At 31.6% G+C, this 19708-nt stretch overlaps 2 protein-coding genes across 2 annotated transcripts in view; one reads left to right on the top strand and one right to left on the bottom strand.

The window, feature by feature from the left end:
* Window positions 1–1337, top strand: part of LOC106054112 (pre-rRNA-processing protein TSR2 homolog) — a 12068-nt gene extending 10731 nt beyond the window's left edge. Inside the window, exon 6 of the mRNA XM_013209848.2 lies at window positions 33–1337. Coding sequence (XP_013065302.2) covers window positions 33–127 — 95 coding nt within the window. The 3' untranslated portion in view covers window positions 128–1337. The remainder of the gene's footprint in view (window positions 1–32) is intronic.
* Window positions 482–19708, bottom strand: LOC106054107 (uncharacterized). The gene is made up of 12 exons (XM_056027039.1): window positions 19371–19708; window positions 17881–17986; window positions 16298–16588; window positions 14975–15130; window positions 13711–14020; window positions 11132–11310; window positions 10413–10556; window positions 9338–9623; window positions 7881–8011; window positions 5969–6111; window positions 5611–5694; window positions 482–4568 (listed from the first exon to the last, which is right to left on the bottom strand). Exons 2-12 carry the CDS (start codon window positions 17977–17979, stop codon window positions 4376–4378), a joined length of 2016 nt encoding a protein of 671 aa, XP_055883014.1. The 5' UTR covers window positions 17980–17986; window positions 19371–19708; the 3' UTR covers window positions 482–4375.

Raw genomic sequence — 19708 nt, 5'->3', positions numbered from 1 at the left:
GTGGTACAATTGTTTTCCCCCTTTAAATTCAGAAAGCACAGAAGACATGGATATGTCTGTACCTGAAGATCAGCATACTGTAGAGGATGGATGGCAAGTTATCAGAAAAGGGAAGAAAAAGAAGTGACACTGTTTGAATGTAGACCATTTAGTGTAAATATATTTATATAATAATTGTAAAAGGTATGAAGTGTTGGTTTTTAGTCAAAATGTATGTCCAGTTTAGTTAGTTTGAAATAATTGAATGAACGAAAGAGATTTAAAAAAATCATTGAATGAACATTGAATGAATGAGAGAGAGATACAATCATGTCTGTGTTGATAAAATGATGCATTCTTTGTTTTTGTGTTGTTTTTTTCATTGATGTATAAACATTTAAATTAAAAAATAATTAATTAAGTATAATGTGTTTTCTTCAATTTGATCATTCTTTTTAAATATAAATAAATGTAAAATATTTACATGAGATAACACTTCAAATGTTTAAAAACCATTTTAATTAGCATTTATCCATAACTACAATTTTTTTTCGTTACAAATTAGGTAAATAACAATGACAAGAAAAAAAAATATATTTGTAAAATACAATTAGTCGTTGAATAAATTCTTGTGAACCATTTGTTAACCCAGCACTTCTTTAATCAGCAATGAAAATATACTCTTTATACAATTACAACCTTTAACAGTTCTGAAGAAACACTAACTTGACTAATTCTGGAATTCAAATTCTTGAAATCTTAGCATTCAGCAGTTTTCACATTTTGATTATGGGTACTGGTATATATTAATTAACTAATTTAGGTCTGAAAATTTTGACTTATAGTAGAATGTAATTGTTTAATAAAAAAAAATGCTTACAAAACAGTCAAAGAAAAGGATGTCAATTTAAAACAAAACAGTCAATAAAAATTATGCCTATTTAATAAAAAAACTTGTAAAGGAAAATGATGTTGATTTAAAACAAAACAGGAGTCTAAGTTTTAAAATATTTTTCTGTTTATGGTGAATGTGAAATACGTTTACCAATAACTTCCAATATTTTAGAAAAAAGATTTCTATTAAAATTGTTTTTGTCATAAATTATTTTAGTATGCTAATTATTCCATAGCATTAAAAAAATATCGATTTGAATGTAAAATAAGTCTTGAAAACTATTTCAGTAAAGCTTCAGCAACGTTTAAATCTTTATTGCATTTTATTACATCACAGTACCCTAATATTTAATACATTATAAATTCATTCACCAAATTGCAAATTTAAGTTTAAAAAGCTGACTCTGAAGTTATTTTGAGCATTTATGATTCCCATCCTCTAAAAAATGGTTTATTAGGCATAATTAAATGATTGTAAAAATCTTTTCATTAGCTGAAAGAAATCAAGAAAACAGCTACAATGTTTGTCTACCTATGTATGATACTTTAAGTCACATGTATTTGTTACAGTTGTCAGAGCATTTATTGCCTCTATTCCAATTGTCATGGATATTAACAATTTCTATCTCTAGTTATATTCAATCTAGACCAAATGTAGCAGAACTGATGCTATGTAATGTTTGCTAAACAGTTTTTGTTTTAAAACCTTTAGGTTTCAGTGCCTTAAAAATAAATAATTTCCAAAAAAAAAGTTTTTAGAACAGAATTTTTTTTTTTTTAATTTTGAACATCAAAGAAATTTTCACAAGCTTGAAGACTAAATAAGTTCCATTTAGTTTCCACATCTTTAGAGCAAAAATTATGCAATGAAAAAGGTGAATAGAGAAAAGAATAGTTTGCATGGATGACTAGTGGTTTACTTTAGCAAATAACCATAATAACAATCACAGTAGATCTTGCTCAAATGTAACTGTTTGTACAACTCTGCAGTAGTCAAACATTGATATCACATCTTAAAACAATGTCTTGCTAAAATTATTTTAACTGACACGAAATAACAAGCATTAACTCTTTCTCTCCTAAATTATTTTGTTTCATCCCGATAATATTATTCATTTTGCTCATTTGTATTCCACCAGCCTGTAAAATAGTGTTGAAAAATTACACAAACTTTTTCAAATTGCAGGCAATTATATTTAGAATTACAATTATATTATAGGTAATAAAGAGGCTAATTACTCAAGAATACATATTTTTGAAAAAAAAAAAAAGTTAATAAATAAATAAAAAAAAAGTTACAGACTATGCCAAGATTATTTTGTCCTGGCCAAAACCTCGTGTGGGAAGGATAGTAGATAGGTTCAAACAAAATCATGAAAAAAAATTTGTGTTTTTAAATGTGTAAAAAAATATAAGAATATCTATATACCTAAACATTAAAAAAAAAAAAAAAATCAAACTAAAATTGCTTAATAAATAACAAATGTAAACAAAATGTTTTGTAAATAGTAATGTTTTACATGATTCGGATGTTCCTTCAGAGTTGAAGATATTCAATATCTGCTGCCCAATGTGCCTAATGGCGCGGGAGGATCTATGTAAGTACTAAGTAAGTAAGTCCAAACCTCCAGCAGGAAGATAGGGGATAGCAGTGACAGGGTATGAACCTGAGTCCATTGACACAACCGAACGACAGTCTGACGCACATACAGCACGACCAGGCAGCCATAAATAATATTGTAAAAATGCTGGACTTTTCTATGGTATTTACATGTCATATTCAATTTTGTTGCTACTAGACTGTTACATTAACCACACATCAACTCACAAGTTTGACTTTAATTTTCTTTTCCATATCTGACCAAATATATTTTGATTTGCCAGAAAAAGGAAATTGCCAAATCAACGTTGTTAGAAATTTATAATTTGACTTGAGCTCAACATAAAAGCTATAGCAAAACGATTGCATTGCAAATAAACGTACAACATAAAGTATTTAGTGGAACATCAATATCAGATTCCTCTTTCATTTAATGTTAGGTTAAAAAAACAACAAGGAACAACAAAATGCAAATAACCTCTTGCAAACCATGGAAATTGCAGAGCACATTCTCTGAATAAGAATTAAAGTTACTTTAATTGCAACTGTATAATTACATACACCCAAAAAGTGATTAAGAAAGTATTTACATCCCAAACTGAAGAATAAGCAGAAGTGTGCACCAATAAAAGTGGAAGTGGTATATGGATTGATTTTTTTTGGGAAGCAGCACATCAATTCCTGCTGACAAGAGCTCATATCTGAAGGCTAAAGTACAAGCCATCCTCAGAGCCACAAGCTCTTTAGTAACTCATGAAAATATAAATAAACACACAGCCTTCGCAGATTCATGTTAAGTCCTTCCCATCCTACTTTTCTCACTAACTGAAAGACAACTCTAGAATTCTGTTACATGAATTCAGCAGCGCCTCTACTTACAACAATAAAATAATTTACATTTTAACAAAGGTCCAAGGTCTAATGGAAAGAAGACATGAACAAAGGTCCAAGGTCTAATGGAAAGAAGACATAAACAAAGGTACAAGGTCTAATGGAAAGAAGACATGAACAAAGGTCCAAGGTCTAATGGAAAGAAGACATGAACAAATGTACAAGGTCTAATGGAAAGAAGACATGAACAAATGTACAAGGTCTAATGGAAAGAAGACATAAACAAAGGTCCAAGGTCTAATGGAAAGAAGACATGAACAAATGTACAAGGTCTAATGGAAAGAAGACATGAACAAAGGTACAAGGTCAAATGGAAAGAAGACATGAACAAAGGTACAAGGTCCAATGGAAAGAAGACATGAACAAAGGTACAAGGTCCAATGGAAAGAAGACATGAACAAAGGTACAAGGACAAATGGAAAGAAGACATGAACAAAGGTACAAGGACAAATGGAAAGAAGACATAAAAATTATGAGCCAAGAGTCAATGCATTCAGAATAGAAAACTTTGTTCACAGAAGATGCAATTAGATTTTACTAATGAGAACTGATTTCAACTATTAATTTTTTTAAATTGCATTGCTGGTATACAATTAATGATGACAGTGGTTTTTATTGACAATGTGCTTACACTTTCAACCTATACAGGTGCCTGAAGAAATGAAGTCTGTTGTCAGATCATGCAGAGTTAGCTCCAAGACTTAGACTCAAGCTATGAATAATAGAATTTTACAAAAATCTAGTTTGCTGAAACTTGCTAATCCCAAACTGGTGGTTAGATACACAGATGTAGAAAAGAGACTCATTTGTATTGCATTAGAATAAAGTTTTCATTAAAAACAACAATGTTTTATTAGGAGTTTTCTAAAAACAACTTTGAACCTCTCCTATAACATAATTATCAAAGGCTTATTATATTTTTAAAAAATGCTGTTGAAATAACATTGGAACAAGAATAAATAAATATGTCTAATGAGTCCATTGGAAATGCAATGCACATTTTAACAAGTCCTAAGGTGATCCCATAATATCCAGCAGATGGTTTATCCTCATGTTCAGCCACTGGACTTGTTTTTTACGAAGGTTGTCTACCCAGACCACAGGTAGCTTAGCATAACCCCAGCAGCATCCCAATATGGCTCCAGCTACACATGCATTGCTGTTACTATCTCCCGCCAATCTGGTCAGAGCAGCAATGCAAGACCTATCAGGGAACAGAAACATAAATACAAAACAATAATTGGTGCACAGAAATAATAGTCATATTTTTATGGCTTTAATGACTAGCTGGGCTATATTTCCTAAAACAAAAAAAGTAAAGTTCCCCTTTCAGACCCTGCAGATAATGTAATGGTCATGCTTCTGTGGACCACAGTTAAGAAGGGCATTATGAGGCCAGCACAACGACCAACTGCTTTACTTTTCCCCAACTAATGTCAGATACACATTAGAGTTGGCTGGACTTAGAGGCACCCTAAAGATCTGGAAGTCTTCACCAGGATTCTAACTGGTTTGGGTTTGAGTTTTTGGCACATCAGCACAATTTAGGCCATGTCATGCTTGTAATCCTTCAAGAGTTACTCTCCCTTCATATCACAAGAGCTAAATCTGATACAGTTAGATCATGAAAAGCAAGGTCTATTCACAGTTAAGATAGTCAAAATTTATTAAATTAATAAAAATCTGTTGTAAATATTGCATGTTCACAATTTCTTTGCCCTTTGAAAGCAAAGCTCTTGACCAGTCAGCTACTGTGCCTCCTCTTAAAACATAACTGATGTTAATTTGTTACAAAGTGCCATATTTACATATAATCCAAAAGAATATTTTAAAGTATTAAAAAATACTCATAACTAAAACAATTTTTTTTCATATGATGGTTATGTGGAGGCCTGGTGCATGGCTTCTGAAGCAAGGGGTCCAAATCCCAAAGAAGATAGGGACTCTAAAAAATTAAGGTTTTTAGTACACCCCTTAATCCACCCAACTTCAATCAGTGCACAACATTACAGTGAAAAAAAAATGAGGTTGGTCATTTTGTTAGCCACATACATGAAACTCTCACTAATTGTAACTGTAATATATATACTTTACTCATTATCTTGGTAATTATCAATGTGGTTTCATAACATATTGATAATAAGTTACAGAAAATGTTTGTCCTGCTACTTCTCAGTAAGGCAAAGTATTATCTCATTACTTGTATTTTGAAATGTGAATACTGATTTGATTGTACTTTAATGTACCTGAAGTCTCCTGTCCAATGTAAAGCTATGAGTGCAGCTTTCACTGGCAAGTAGGTGTGACTCATCGCTGTCTTGGTGTTTAGGCTTTATAAGAGATAGAGTCAAAACCAAAAGATTAAAAAAAAATATTTGGTTATAAAAAAAAAAAGATAAAAATAGTAATGTGATGAATAATTGCATTGATCGACCATTTACTTTGAAATCAGAAAATGGAGATTCTGAGTTATTAGATCTAATTCATTTGTCCAATGACTTTAATATACACTTTACACAAAAGTATCCCCTAGAAAACAAAATTTAAAAAGCATATTCAAAAACAGGTACATATAAAATGAAATACAATATTTTAAATGATGACCTGGAAAGACTTTTGTAGTTCTTTAATTCCATAAAATCCTGTATTTCAGCTGCATCTGATAAATGTGTTGCAGCCATTTTAAATGCTAGGTCCAGATGATCCTCATTTAGACTCAATTTATTTTCTAAGTCAATCAATTTACCCTGAAAAGAAAATGAACATTAAAATTTATTTGTTTTTATTACACTTGAAACTTTACACAATTGATTATTGCATTTAACAAAACATGAATAAAATAACAAGGTTACAAAGACAGTTTGTGTAGAAACACAAACTCTAAATCGGCCCCAGAATGGTCCACCCAGGCAGGTAAAAAGGCAGGTTTCAACATTTTCAGAAAGAACATCAGAATGAAATTCTATCAAAGACAAATGACAGAGAAAATGGAGGAAAAAGGTTGATAGATCTTGTGTGGTGCCCCTGCGGTTCAGCAGACCAAAGGATAGGTGAAAGTGAATGTTGAGTTAGATGTGAACCTGGCCTAACTGATGTCTTATAATGAATATCTAATTGTTTGGTAAAGGGTCAATCTCTTATTCAAATCCTCAAGAAAAAAACATTTCCCTAAAAAACATAAAAAATTTTCCTTTAGGTATGTGTTCTATGCTGCGATGTAACTCTGTGGTTCATGCAATAATATGAAAAACTACTTATTAATTGTTGTATTAAATTATGTCTAACTTATATGCATACTAAATAAATGTTTTCTCTTTAAAAAAAAGTAAACATTTTTTTGTGTAAATGTAGTAGTTAGTATGACAGAACTTACAAAACTTAGCAATACAAATGTAAACAAATTTTTTTTTTTACAAAAGATCTAAAGCCATTTGCATAAAAGTGTTAAAAATATCGTAAATGGCTATCTCCCCTACTAAAGAGCCTCCCCTGTTTGTTACTATTAATAGTGAATAGTTGTAAAAGTGGTGTATTTTATGAAATAGCTGTTTGCATAAGTGATTTAAAAAATTAGATTTTTCGCTTTCAGAAAAGAAAAAAGTAGCCTTTGAATGGTCTAAACTATTATGATGTCGGATTTTCACTATCTTTTCTAGTTTACGAGATCTAAATGGGACGAACGGACGGACAGATATTCCACAAAAAAACTAATAGCATTTTTTCCCCTTTCGGGGGCCGCTAAAAATTAACCAATTAAAAAAATTAATTACTGATAATTTATTATTTTGTTTAATATCAAAAATGGAAATAAATTCTACATCATTGAGAAACATAGTTGTAAATGTGGAGTCCTTCCCTTTAGATAAGCTTTGATGTTTTTTTTTTTATAAGTATTTTTATATTTTGTTTGTTATAATCAGAGTCAGGCATGTAATATAATGAAGTAGACTATCTTAAGATTAAAAAAAAATGAAGATTGGAAAAAGATCATCTAGGAAAGGTAATTCTATCATCAGCTAAAAGGATGTACCAGAAAAGAACTCAAGTACTATGAGCTATATTGATTACAGTGGTGTTTGTCTCAGCAAAGTATAAATGAAACTTGAAACAAAGTCCTTGGATTAGGAATTTATTTATCTATTCTACAAGTCAAACTAATTGTAAACTCCCTTTGACACCAAAATTAAAAACCTTATCTCAATGGTCAGTTTTTAATTCTTGCTAGTTATGTCACTTAAAGTAATGATGAAATCACATTAGCCTGTTCTATTCATAAATGGGTGCAATAACCTGGTGCATGGAATCCCCTTTTTTTAGCAAATGTATTTGTTTTATACACACAATTATAATTTCAAGATTGCCTGCTAGCAGTCATTTTTCTTGTCTCAATTTTCTACCTTAATATTTATTATTATTTTCTATTTGTAGTTACATTTTAATCCCTCAGATTTAGTAAACATAGGTTACAAATTTAGTCCATTGTTTTGAAGAGTATTTCTATAAAACTGCCCCAAACCTGTAACTGTAAGGCCACAAGTAAAGAGATAAGGACACAGCTGGCAACACATTTATTGTCTGCATGAGTTGTTCGGCAAATCCTGACTGCGTTACTTTCTACTTCAATTAGTTCATGAAAATATGGCACACCTGAAATGAAACAAAGATATTTTATGTAGGTTAATGAAATAATAATAAAAAAAAAAATTAAAGGAAGCCGATATTGACATGATTAACTTATAAAAGGGGTATAATGACTGAACTGTAAAGTGCTTGGTTTTGGAAACAATGGTCCTAAAGTTCAAAGTTGGGTGAAGACTGGGAATTTTGAGCTTAAAAATATTTAGGATGAAAGAGTCATGTAGCCAGCATAATGACCAAACGCCTTTACCTCTCCCTAACTAATGTCAGGTATATATTTGAGTAAAGTGGACTGAGGGGCGGACTAAAAATACTGAAATTCAAAATCCCAGTCTTCAATAGAATTCAAATACGAAACTCCTCAGTTCGGAAGCAAAAGCCATTTAACAATAAGTCACTATGTCCTCACATTGATTATCATCAATTTTAAATTTTGTTATAATGAAATTTAAAATTTGTTAAAAATCATGGCTACAAAACAACTTAAACTCATATTTTAAATTTATTTTTTCTGCTTAAGACAGAAAAAAAAAATCTTTATTAAATATATATATATATATATCTATATTATAAAGTAGAAAGTAAGGCGTATGTATGTATGTTAGGAATAGAAATCAAAACCGTTTGACCAATGTTGATAAAACTTGGCAGAAATGTTCCTTAGGTGCTAACTTAGACTGTAGTGTATGCATTGTAGCCCTAAAACAAACTTAAGACCCTCAAAAAAAAAAATTGACCAACTCTATGAAAGCATAACTTCATCGATCTAGGCCATATTTACATGAGAAAAGATCTAAAGGATCTAGATCTAATTTTAATAAAACTACACTTTGCGCAGATAGTTTTTTACTTTGACACATGAAAATACAAAAGATTGTTTATTGATTTCATTAGGTTATAAAATTAACCTTCAATTTTGTGTTTCAAAAGCATTTTTATATAAATTCGTTCCATATATCTGCGAATTCAGACGTCCTGACTTACTTTATAATACCATTCATTTAACAAATCGGGTAAACCCGTTTTAATTGTACTTTATATCCTATTCATCTATCGCTCCTTTCGTTTTTAATATATATGAATGTATCAGCTTCGGGTAAACACATTTTCACAAAACTTCTTTTATTTCCATAGCGAAAAACTTGAAAGGATCATTAGCTAAGTTTAACATACATCTACATCCAATCCACTAGATTAGTAAACACAAACTAAGGCTCGCAGGCCGCGGGTAATGTCAGGCTAGTATATATATATATATATATATATTTATATATATATATATATGTATATATTAAGTTGATATTTAAAACATATAAAGACACAGTATAACCTTACCTAAAATAGCTGTCCTGACCACAGCACCATTATCAACACCAAAAGTATCACAGGGGGCGGTATAAACAAGCTTCTGTACAACATCTTTGTGACTGAGTGATGACAGGGATGGCAATGATGATGAGGACGATGACAGTCTGGGTATATGCTGGGATGAATTGGATGAAGGCATTGTTGCTGGAAGGTTGCCCAAAGGCATATGACCGTTGGAAGTAGCTTGATTATTAGTGAGAACACTTTTCGATACTGTATGAGGGTCTTTAGTAAAATCAGGGTGTGAAAGAACCTATCAGAAATCAGAACAGTTTGAAATTTGATTATCTTATTTTACAAGAGAAAAATATATGAATTTGTATTCTTAATGCTCTGACTAAGAATAGCAAATACAATGTATATCTGAAACAGGACTGTGGAAATTTGGGAAAATAGCTAATTAGCAGAATTTGAATATCTCATAAAATGCATATGACCAGATTAACATAAGCATAAATCTTTTTTAAAGAAATTTACATTAGTTATAAGTTATCAATTAAAAAAAATTATTCTGCTTTAGAACTAACTTCACATTTGAAATGTGCTACTGGGAAAAATAAATGTTAAACATAAGCTTACATTAAATGAACATGGCAAGAAAAAATGAAAACATGTGACAAAAGAAAGAATAGTTATTTGAAATAAATGAAAATTATATAAAAAATACTAGCCAAATATGACCTGTGGCCTTTAGATATTTTCTTTTATTTTTAGGGCTCCCTGGTTGTGGAAGGAAATTAAACATATACTACGGTCTTTGCCATGACCTAAGGAGCATTTATGCCCATTTAATCAAGATTGGTCAAATGGTTTTGATTTATATGCGGAACTTACATACATACATATGCCTTACTTTGTGCTTTAGGCCTATATATTAGATGATAAAGGAAGTTTCCTAGTGGGGGGCCTACTCAATCCAATTTTAAAAAAACGAGGTTTTATGCATTGCGTCTCTTTTTAAAAAAAAATGTTACTACCATTGATGTTGCGAACAATGATGTTGATTTATTCAATGCTTTGATGTTAAAAATTATTAACTTACCTTTGCTAATGTTTCACTAGTGACAACACCAACAGAATCCCCCAGTTCCTTGAAGCCCTGGTTGGCCCAGGTTTGGAGTCGACGAGCAAACTCAAGCTCATCAACAACACCTGCCCAATTTACCAATGACTCTGTGACTAGCATCTGTAATTTATTAATTTGTTAAAACAGACATTAACTAAATCGATGCAGTTTTCTTTAAAAAAAAATATATAATTGATATTACCACAAATTCCAGCAAGAATATATTGTAAACATAATAAAGAATTTATTTTGAAAAGTGTGTTCTAGGCAGTTGAGATTTCAAGAGAGTTTTGTATTAAAATTGAAAGTTACCTTAGAGTATATAGTTAAAGAAATACAGAAACTATCCTGCTAAAATTCAGCCTACGTTTTATATTTGTCATCATCCACAAGAGTTGTTTAACACAAAAATAAAAAGATCTTAAATAATAGTTGTTGTTCTCTAAAGCACCTAGCAAACCTTATACACTTAATGGTGAGATCATTTCTGACCATTACCTAATAAAGGTGCATAGTAGCTAGCTTTGACTCCATAAGAGGCTCTACTCTAAACCTTTAATCACAAATAAAAACCCTAGTACCATGACCTTAACTTAAGACTTTTGTGTTGGGTATCAGGAGATCAATCAATCAGTTTTTCTAGATTAAAAAAATTCTTGATTATTAGATAGCAATAAGCCTTGTGGAAGACATACAAACTGATCAAAATTTGAAGTCCAGTCTCCCTGTCGCCACAAAACTCTATGTTCATCCTGGACTATCTTCTCATAGACTAAATCCTCATCACTGCCATAATGAAAATCCACTTCATCCTTAGACATCCAGCGACATGCTAAACCTATTGCATCTCCGATGGCTGCACCATATATTAACCCTATAATAAAAATTAAAAACACAATGGGTCCGTTAAAAAGAAAAAGCACACTTCTTTATGGCTAATTTGAATCTAGACATTATGTAAACAGAATTAATCAAGTAAATTTATAGCAAGACAAAAACAGTAGTATGTAAGCTGTGTTAACTAAAACTACACTTGATAACAATAAATAATAGCAATGCTATTAGGCCAGACTCACCAGACTCACGAGTCTCTTAAAAATCACACACTCCAATGTAATACACGTTTGTCACAACAAAACAATATGAACTCTCTTGCTAAGGGGAATAATTCTACATACCGTACTAAAGACACACACATAAACAAATTGTCAGCAAGTTGTACCAACAATGCATGGATAAAATAGGGCATGTTGAAAGGTCACACATCAGAGAAAACATGAATGGGCTTAGAAAAAAGTATCAACTAATTCCTTACTAGCTCTTACAGCATTTTAATACTACACTAATGAAAAATACTTTTAAACCACAATCAAATGATTCCAACATTTAAAAAAATCCCACAGGATCCTTTCTAATTTACAGCATTAAAACTGTAAAATCTATATTATAAAGTAGAATGTGAGGTGTATGTATGTATGTATGTATGTATGTTACTTATAGACATCAAAACCGCTCGACCAATCTTGATAAAACTAGGCAGGAATGTTCCTTGGGTACTAACTTAGACCGTAGTGTATGTATTGTAGCCCTAAAACAAACTTAAGACCCTCAAAAAAAAATAAAGTTGTTCGACTCTATTACAGCTATAGTATTTTATGGATCTAGGCCATGTCTACAATGTTGACATGAGAAAAGATCGAAAGGATTTAGACCTAGATCTAATTTTAAGAAATACACTTTGCGCAGATAGTTTTTTACTTTGACACATGAAAATACAAAAGAAGGTCCATTGATTTCATTATATAATAAAATTAACCTTCAATTTTGTGTTTCAAAAGGATTTTTTACATAAATTAGTTCCTTATATCTGTGACTACAGATTTCCTGACGAACATTCTTTCATTAGACAATACCGTAATGAATCGCGTACTAAATATTAATTCGTTTAATTGTTTACTTTATAATCCCATCCCTAGATCTAAAACTCTAATTCAACTCTAAGATGATAAAACTTCTCTTCGCACAGATAGTTTTATACTTTAACACATAAACATATTAATTAAAGTCCATTCATTTCATATTTTGATCAAATAAACATTCAAATTTGGTTTTCTAAAGCTACAATCATTTACGAAAGCTGCGAAGTAGAGATGAGATAGGCCTAGATCTATATTCATTCATGAATCGCGTATTAAAAATGATTTCGTTTAATTGTTCACATTATAATCCCATTCATTTAACAAAGCTATCGCTCTTTTCGTTTTTAATAGATAAGAATGTATCGGCTTCGGGTAATCCCATTTCGCAAACCTAATTTTATTTTCGTAGCGAAAGAGAAAAAACTTGAAAGTTTAGTTACGTTTAACATACATCTAAATCCCATTCACTGGATTAGTAAACACAAACTTAGACCCGCAGGCCGCGGGTAATGTCTGGCGAACATCCTTTCATTAGACATTACCAAATGGTTACACATTAACAGTGATTAACACATCTCTCTACTGAGTCTATTCCTAGGCCTAGGTCTAAAACTCTTATTGAACTCTAAGATGATAAAACTTCTTTTCGCAAAGATAGTTTTATGCTTTAACACATAAACATACTAATTATTGTCCATTCATTTCATATTTTAATCAAATTAACATTCAAATTTGTTTTTCTAAAGCATTTTTAATACATTCGTTCGCTGTTCGCTAAATAAAGCTGCGTAGCCGTGTTGAGATAGGCCTATATTCATTCATGAAAAAAGGTCACGCATGCGCAACACAGAATGAACTCAATAAAAGCCTATTTTTAACTCGATTATTGTAGATTTAGATCTATGTCTACCTCAAGATCTATTTTATACTTTAACACATGAACATACAAAATTAAGTCTATTCATCTCAAATTTTAATCAAATATATGTAGGCCTAGAAGCAAATGTTTTAATTTGAAAAAAAATGGATTTAAGCCTATTAGCTATTTTGATTTGATAGCTTCATTCACACTATTTTTACATTGACACATTCGCTTTACTTATTACATTATTATTTCGTTTCATTGTTTACAAAACACTCTTAGTGACTATATCGACAGTAATGCGCAAATAAAGACCCACGGGTCGCGGGTAACATATGTCTAGTACTTGATAAAAATTGTTCTTAAGGATTTAAAAAAAAAATATCATTCAAAATTTTTTTGTCAGTTTTCCCATTTGCAAAAGTACTCTATTCAGTTTATCAATATTGCTGATATTTGGGTTATTGCTATGTATATGTATATAAAAAGTTACCTATGACTCGATCCTGTAACTGAAATGGTGTAAGTGTTGTCGCATCAAAGGGAGGTAACAGGGGTGCCTTAATTCTGTTGGTAGTGTGTGAGGTGTTGGTCTGCTGCTGGATGTACTGGATTTGTGCTGAATGGGGATTGCTGACAGATGGCTCAAGCTTGTTGCTACAGCAGCGGGGAAACTGGTTTAGAGGAACCACTGTGCTGGTGGGGTATTCTGCACAGTTGGTGGCATACTGCTTGCGGACATACTCGAGAGTTGATGATGACCCTTCATCACAAACTGCCTGGGGTGGGCTCTCCAGTCTATTCTAGTTTAAAGCAAGCAATTGTAAATATAGAGCAGTGTTAGAGTTGCTAATATTAGAGTGTCCAAATAATTAAAACTAAATCAGAGTACAAATATTTGAAATAACTTAAGTGTAAACATACTTTAAAAAATAGCTCAGGAGCATTTGAAGTAGTAAAAGGTAATGGTAGCCCTTTCTAACCTTACTATCTAAGGAGGCAGATGATGTAAAAGCTAAAGCTCATCTGTTTCTACGGCCAACAGTTAACAATGGTATCATGTGGACAGCACAACAAACAACCACCTCTAATAAAAATCCTATGTCAGGTACCCATTTGAATTGGCTGGACATAAAGGCATCCAAAATACCTACTCAAAATCTCAGCATTCTCAGGGAATCTGATTAGTTCCTAGTGCTTTTACCAATGAGCCCCCATGTCCCCACTTGAAATAACAATAATGAATAAAAATGTACAAACATTAGTAACTACAAAAGAGTACAAGTGCTAGAAAATAACATGATCATTAATGGCCACACACCAGAATTAGAAAGATGGATGAAAGTGAACAGTGCCTGGTGATGAAAGATGACCCATCCTGTAAACCACAGCTGTGTATCAAAAATTAGCCTCTTTAGCCACATGAGAAGTTACAAAGGGAATGCAGTATCTCATGAGACATAAAATGCCACAGAACTAGAAAAGTACACATTACACATACACAATATTTATCTTTTTTCCTTTCTCTTGAATTTCTTTTTGCAAATACCTTTTAATCTTCTATAAAACATTGAAACTAAATTTCATTTCTTGCAATGTCTTTCTAAACTGTAAGACAATAGGATCTAACACTGTGTAATAAATATTATCAAATCCCATATAAAGATGTGGAGTACATTTTGAACTGCCTTTTGAATATATTTTTATATAGATCTAGTCCTAGATTTCTGTGCAACTTCAACAAAAATGCTACTTGCCTGGTATGCGAGTAACAGCTGTACCTTAGACTGAGGTGAACCAAATGATAGTGGCAGTTGTTTAAGCTTGTTGTGCGTAAGATTTATTTTCTCTAACTTTTCCATTGTGCCGATGTTCTCAGGCAACTGCCTCAGCTGGTTATAGGAAAAGTCAACCTATAGGGTCAAAGTTGTAAAATTTTTTATTCATACACTTGTGGGATGAGTGGTCAAGAGGCTAAGTATACTTAAACTTGGCTTGGCTACCTATGAAGGGGACTCGAGTTTCGACACCCGACTCATGCAGAGTTGTGTTTACTAAGTGCCTAAAGGCAGCACGGAAAAACATTCTCCCAGATACTCTCTCCCCCCACTGGTCCACAAATGAGATTGGATCACAGCCCTCTGAGCATGCTATGAGCATGAAAGTAGAGCTATATAAAAGCTATAATTAATAATTGTGTTAATATGAAATAAACATCTTTTAAAAATCAAAAGATAATTTCAAGCCTAAATCATTTTGAGTCAAACACACATCAAATCCTAAAAATGTTCTTCAACAGTTACAGATACTCTTTGAGACACTTTTTTTAAAACCTCTGTTTAAAGCAATTTATTGTGGATTGCAACAGTGTAGCCACTTTACAAAAATATATTTTCAAACCATTTTCTGCAACAAGAGATACTGATCATCTAAATAGGTATCATTGATTTATTTTAAATATTTAGCAATAAAGTCATTCTAAATTTCAAAATAAAAATAAATGTCTTTTAATCATTATAATTAATGTCTATAGGCCTGTTAGTTTGAAAAAGGTATTAAAAAGGTAATAAAAAGCAATACACATTCAGTTTTCACAAAAAAATAGTAATCTTGCTCTAGTTCTCCGTCTAAATGAGACATGAAGAGCTCTTCATATAAGAAAGCTGTCCCAATGCATTATCCTGCCGTAGGACTTAAATGTAAAAGACGCACTATGCTGTGGTAGGAGCTATTGGGTTAATTTATTTCCTATTCAAAATGTTTCTAGTAAAAAGCCTATAAAAAAGGGAGAGAAGCTTATAGCATGTCCTTCAGTTAACAAGCTTCCAGTTTTATGTTAAAATAACTTTGTGAATCTATTCTTGAAATGCAGTGAAATAGTGTGTGTCCATCTTGATGTGATTTCTACTTGGAGAATTAAACTTTCATTCAATAAAGAGGGTTTGTGTTATTTAATTACCTAAACAAATATCTCAAGCATAACAAGAACATTGGGTCATAAGCGATAGCTTCTGAAAATACAAAGACATTTACCCTGAAATCTTATCATTACACTACTAAATACAATTGCTACAATGTACCTTTTCCAATTTTACAAGAAAAACAAAACTGTCTGGCATGGATGTAAGTTGATTGTGCTGTATGCAAACTTCTTTAAGGTGGAATAACAGACCAAAACTTTCTGGAAGTGTAGTGAGAAGATTGTGGCTGAGGTTCAGGTAACTCAAGTGGGGTAGACGAAGAGGTAGCTCCACAGGTATTTCTGTAAGAGCATTGAAGGCCACTGTCATGCTCTCGTACAGAGACACAGAGTCTTTGATGTTCCAGGGAAGTTCATGCAAAGTACCTTCAAGCAATTCTCCCTGTAGATGCTGATAGCAAACAATAAACAAGTTATAAATATTCACACACCTAGCAAAGTATATTTACTTATTTAGTTTTTTTTTATTATTATTAATAGATGAATGATTGGTAGGTTGTGTGGTTAGCAATTTGGTTTGCCATCACTCTAGTCAGGTGTAAATCAAATCAAGCTGGTGATATTTCAGCCAAGCAGGAAGTTATAGTGAAAACGTTAGAAACTAATAAAACTGGACCAATTAAACATTCAGAAGAGGAGGCTTAGCGCTGAAGCAATATAGGATGCCTACAAATTACAAAAATAAAGCCAGAGCTAGGGACCAAATTTTGATGACAGAAAATGGTGAATTAAATATAGCAAAACAAGGGTCAGCCCATAGACCTTCCAGACAATTCTGCATAGCAGCAACACAGTAACATGTGAAAAATTATTCGACCATCCTAATTCCAAAATGGTCACATGACCCACATAGTCCCACCCCTATCACGCAATATCTGTCTTCACCTATAAATCTCAACAGAGCCCTCACATATAACATTATTATTACTTACAGTGGTACTAAGAGGACCAAGCAATGATGAATAACAGTTACATTCCTCAGTTGAAACTGGTATTACATTTAAGTAAAAATTCTAGTGTCTCCACCAGTTTGACACAGAACATCATGATTCAAACCAATATAGTGGATAATTATGTTAGAAGATGTTACTTGAAAAGTACAGTCTAGAATCTAGATTAGTACTAAACACTAATAATCTTGGAAAGATACAGTAAAATTCAAACACCTATGATCCTAGAAATAATCATTTGAATAAATAAACAACACAGCTATAGCATAGGCACTTATCCTCTGTTACTCCAATAAATAAACTCCCCCCCCCCCACCACTCACAAAAAACAAGATGACAGCTTGGGCACTGGCTATGGTCAAAATTTGTCGCCAACACAGTAATTCACCCCTCTCCTGTCATATATGAGGGCAGGAATGTCTCTCCAGTAACACAAGATGAGCTGTAGTTGTTCTCTGACTGAAGGAAGCTAACAATCATCAGTGATACCACAGTGCGGTAAAACAAGGATAGCAGAAAGAGATAGGTGACATGGGTAGGATTGAAGAATAAATAAGTTCAAGATACTACTCGATGATCATATATTTAACATACTTCAGCATTCAAATCTGACACAGCAGTTATGGTTTTTAAAATAAATAAATAAATGAATTATTCCTCTTATTTTTATTTACCCATTATATGTATTTAAATGCTTAACTTATTTTTTAGGAAATGAGAAAAACCAACTCACCTTCACATACTGCTTAGGTGTGACAGTTCGACTAAGATTAAGGACTTTTCTCTCATCTGCTCGCACAGGAGCAAAGTCATGTGCCTCTATATTACCCATTCATGGGCTAATTTAAAAAAATTAATTAAATGAAAATTCAATGTTATAAATATAGATCTAGTTAATGACTTATTATTAATTATTCATATATGAGAATGATACATATATTACCCATTCATGATCATGGGCTAATTATAAAAAAAAATGAAATTCTATGTTTTAAAACATAGATATATATCTAGTTAATGACTTAATTAGTCATTAATTATTCATATGTGTGAATGATAAATATTGCTTTTTATTATATTTTTCAACAGAATAATTACTTCTCTATAGATCTAGAGGTATAGTTTTATGAAATATTCTAAGATCATCAATCATATTCAATGATTATCATTAAATTAAAAACAGTCTCTACTGTTTGTTTTATAATTTCCACATTAAATGTTAATATTTATCAATAGATGCTTGCTACCAGTTTGGCATGGTTGGTTAACATAATATATTATAGTTGTAGATTATATTTATCATATTTTCCATTGACTTAATAGACTAAAAAGTACATCCAAGATTAGAACCTTAAATTCACACAGAACAGAACAAAATAGCATTTAGTCACACGGTTCGAACCCAGTAAGATGACAGGTGAAATTTTACATCGAAGCCCCCAGGGTTTTTCAGGTTTAAAAGTTTAAAGATGTCTATACACATATATATATAATGATCAAGATGATGTAGTGAGGTCCGATGTCAAGTTTTACTAACAACAGTCAATATCTATATAGATAGAGCTAGATCTAAACATAATGTTAGTGTATTATCATACAGATTTATATTTATATTATTATATATATATGTAATTAGAATATATAATAATTATATATATATGTATATATATATATATATATTATATATATAGATCTATATATATATAGGGAGAGAGATACATAGTCTAGACTCTAGATACTCTAGATGTAGAATAATCTGGGATTGCTAGATCATATATAGATAGAATGATAGATCATAGGTACCTAGATCATATATATAATAATAATATGTTAATGTGTTAGTATATATCAGACATTATAGATCTAGTCTATGGATCTAGATCTAGAATCTAGACTATTTAGTGCATAGACTATGATAGACTACATTCTATACAGAGTCTAGTATACTGACTCAGTAGTGACTCAACTCAAGGCTAAAAAGTAAAGTGACAAAGTCCTTTTAAGGTTAAGCAACTTAAAGTTTCAAGTCCTAATTATATAAATGTTAGTCACTATTGTATTGAGTTAATTGAGTACAGCAGTGAGTATTATTTATTATTATACTTGTAACTTTAGTGACTAGATGTAGAGTCTAGAGTCTAGATCTACATCTAGTCTACTGTAAACTTTTTAATTTTAATCATTTTAATTTTAACTCATACACTGATACAAGTCTAGAACTACCTTCAGAGTTCAAATTGATGAAATTCAAATTGCGGTAAGTAAATTACTAAATTGTCTAAATAAGTTCAATCTTTCAACTTAGCCGACTTTTAGTTTGATGTTTAGTTTGGTTAGAATTAGATCTAGTTCAATTAGATCTAGATCTAGATAGATTGCTTTTAAGGCTTTTACTTTAATTAAAATTGTGAACTTATTTATTTTATGGATTCGGTTGAATAAAAATAATGAAGGCATATGGCATATTGTCATACTGACAATCTAGATCTGCCGACTAGACTTTACTTTATGTAAAAAAAAAAAAAAGCCCCCATATGTGTACAAAATCCGGTTACTAGACT

This window comes from Biomphalaria glabrata, chromosome 4, assembly GCF_947242115.1.
Source record: "Biomphalaria glabrata chromosome 4, xgBioGlab47.1, whole genome shotgun sequence".
Lineage (NCBI taxonomy): Eukaryota > Metazoa > Mollusca > Gastropoda > Planorbidae > Biomphalaria > Biomphalaria glabrata.
This window is presented reverse-complemented; position numbering and strand designations above follow the sequence as displayed.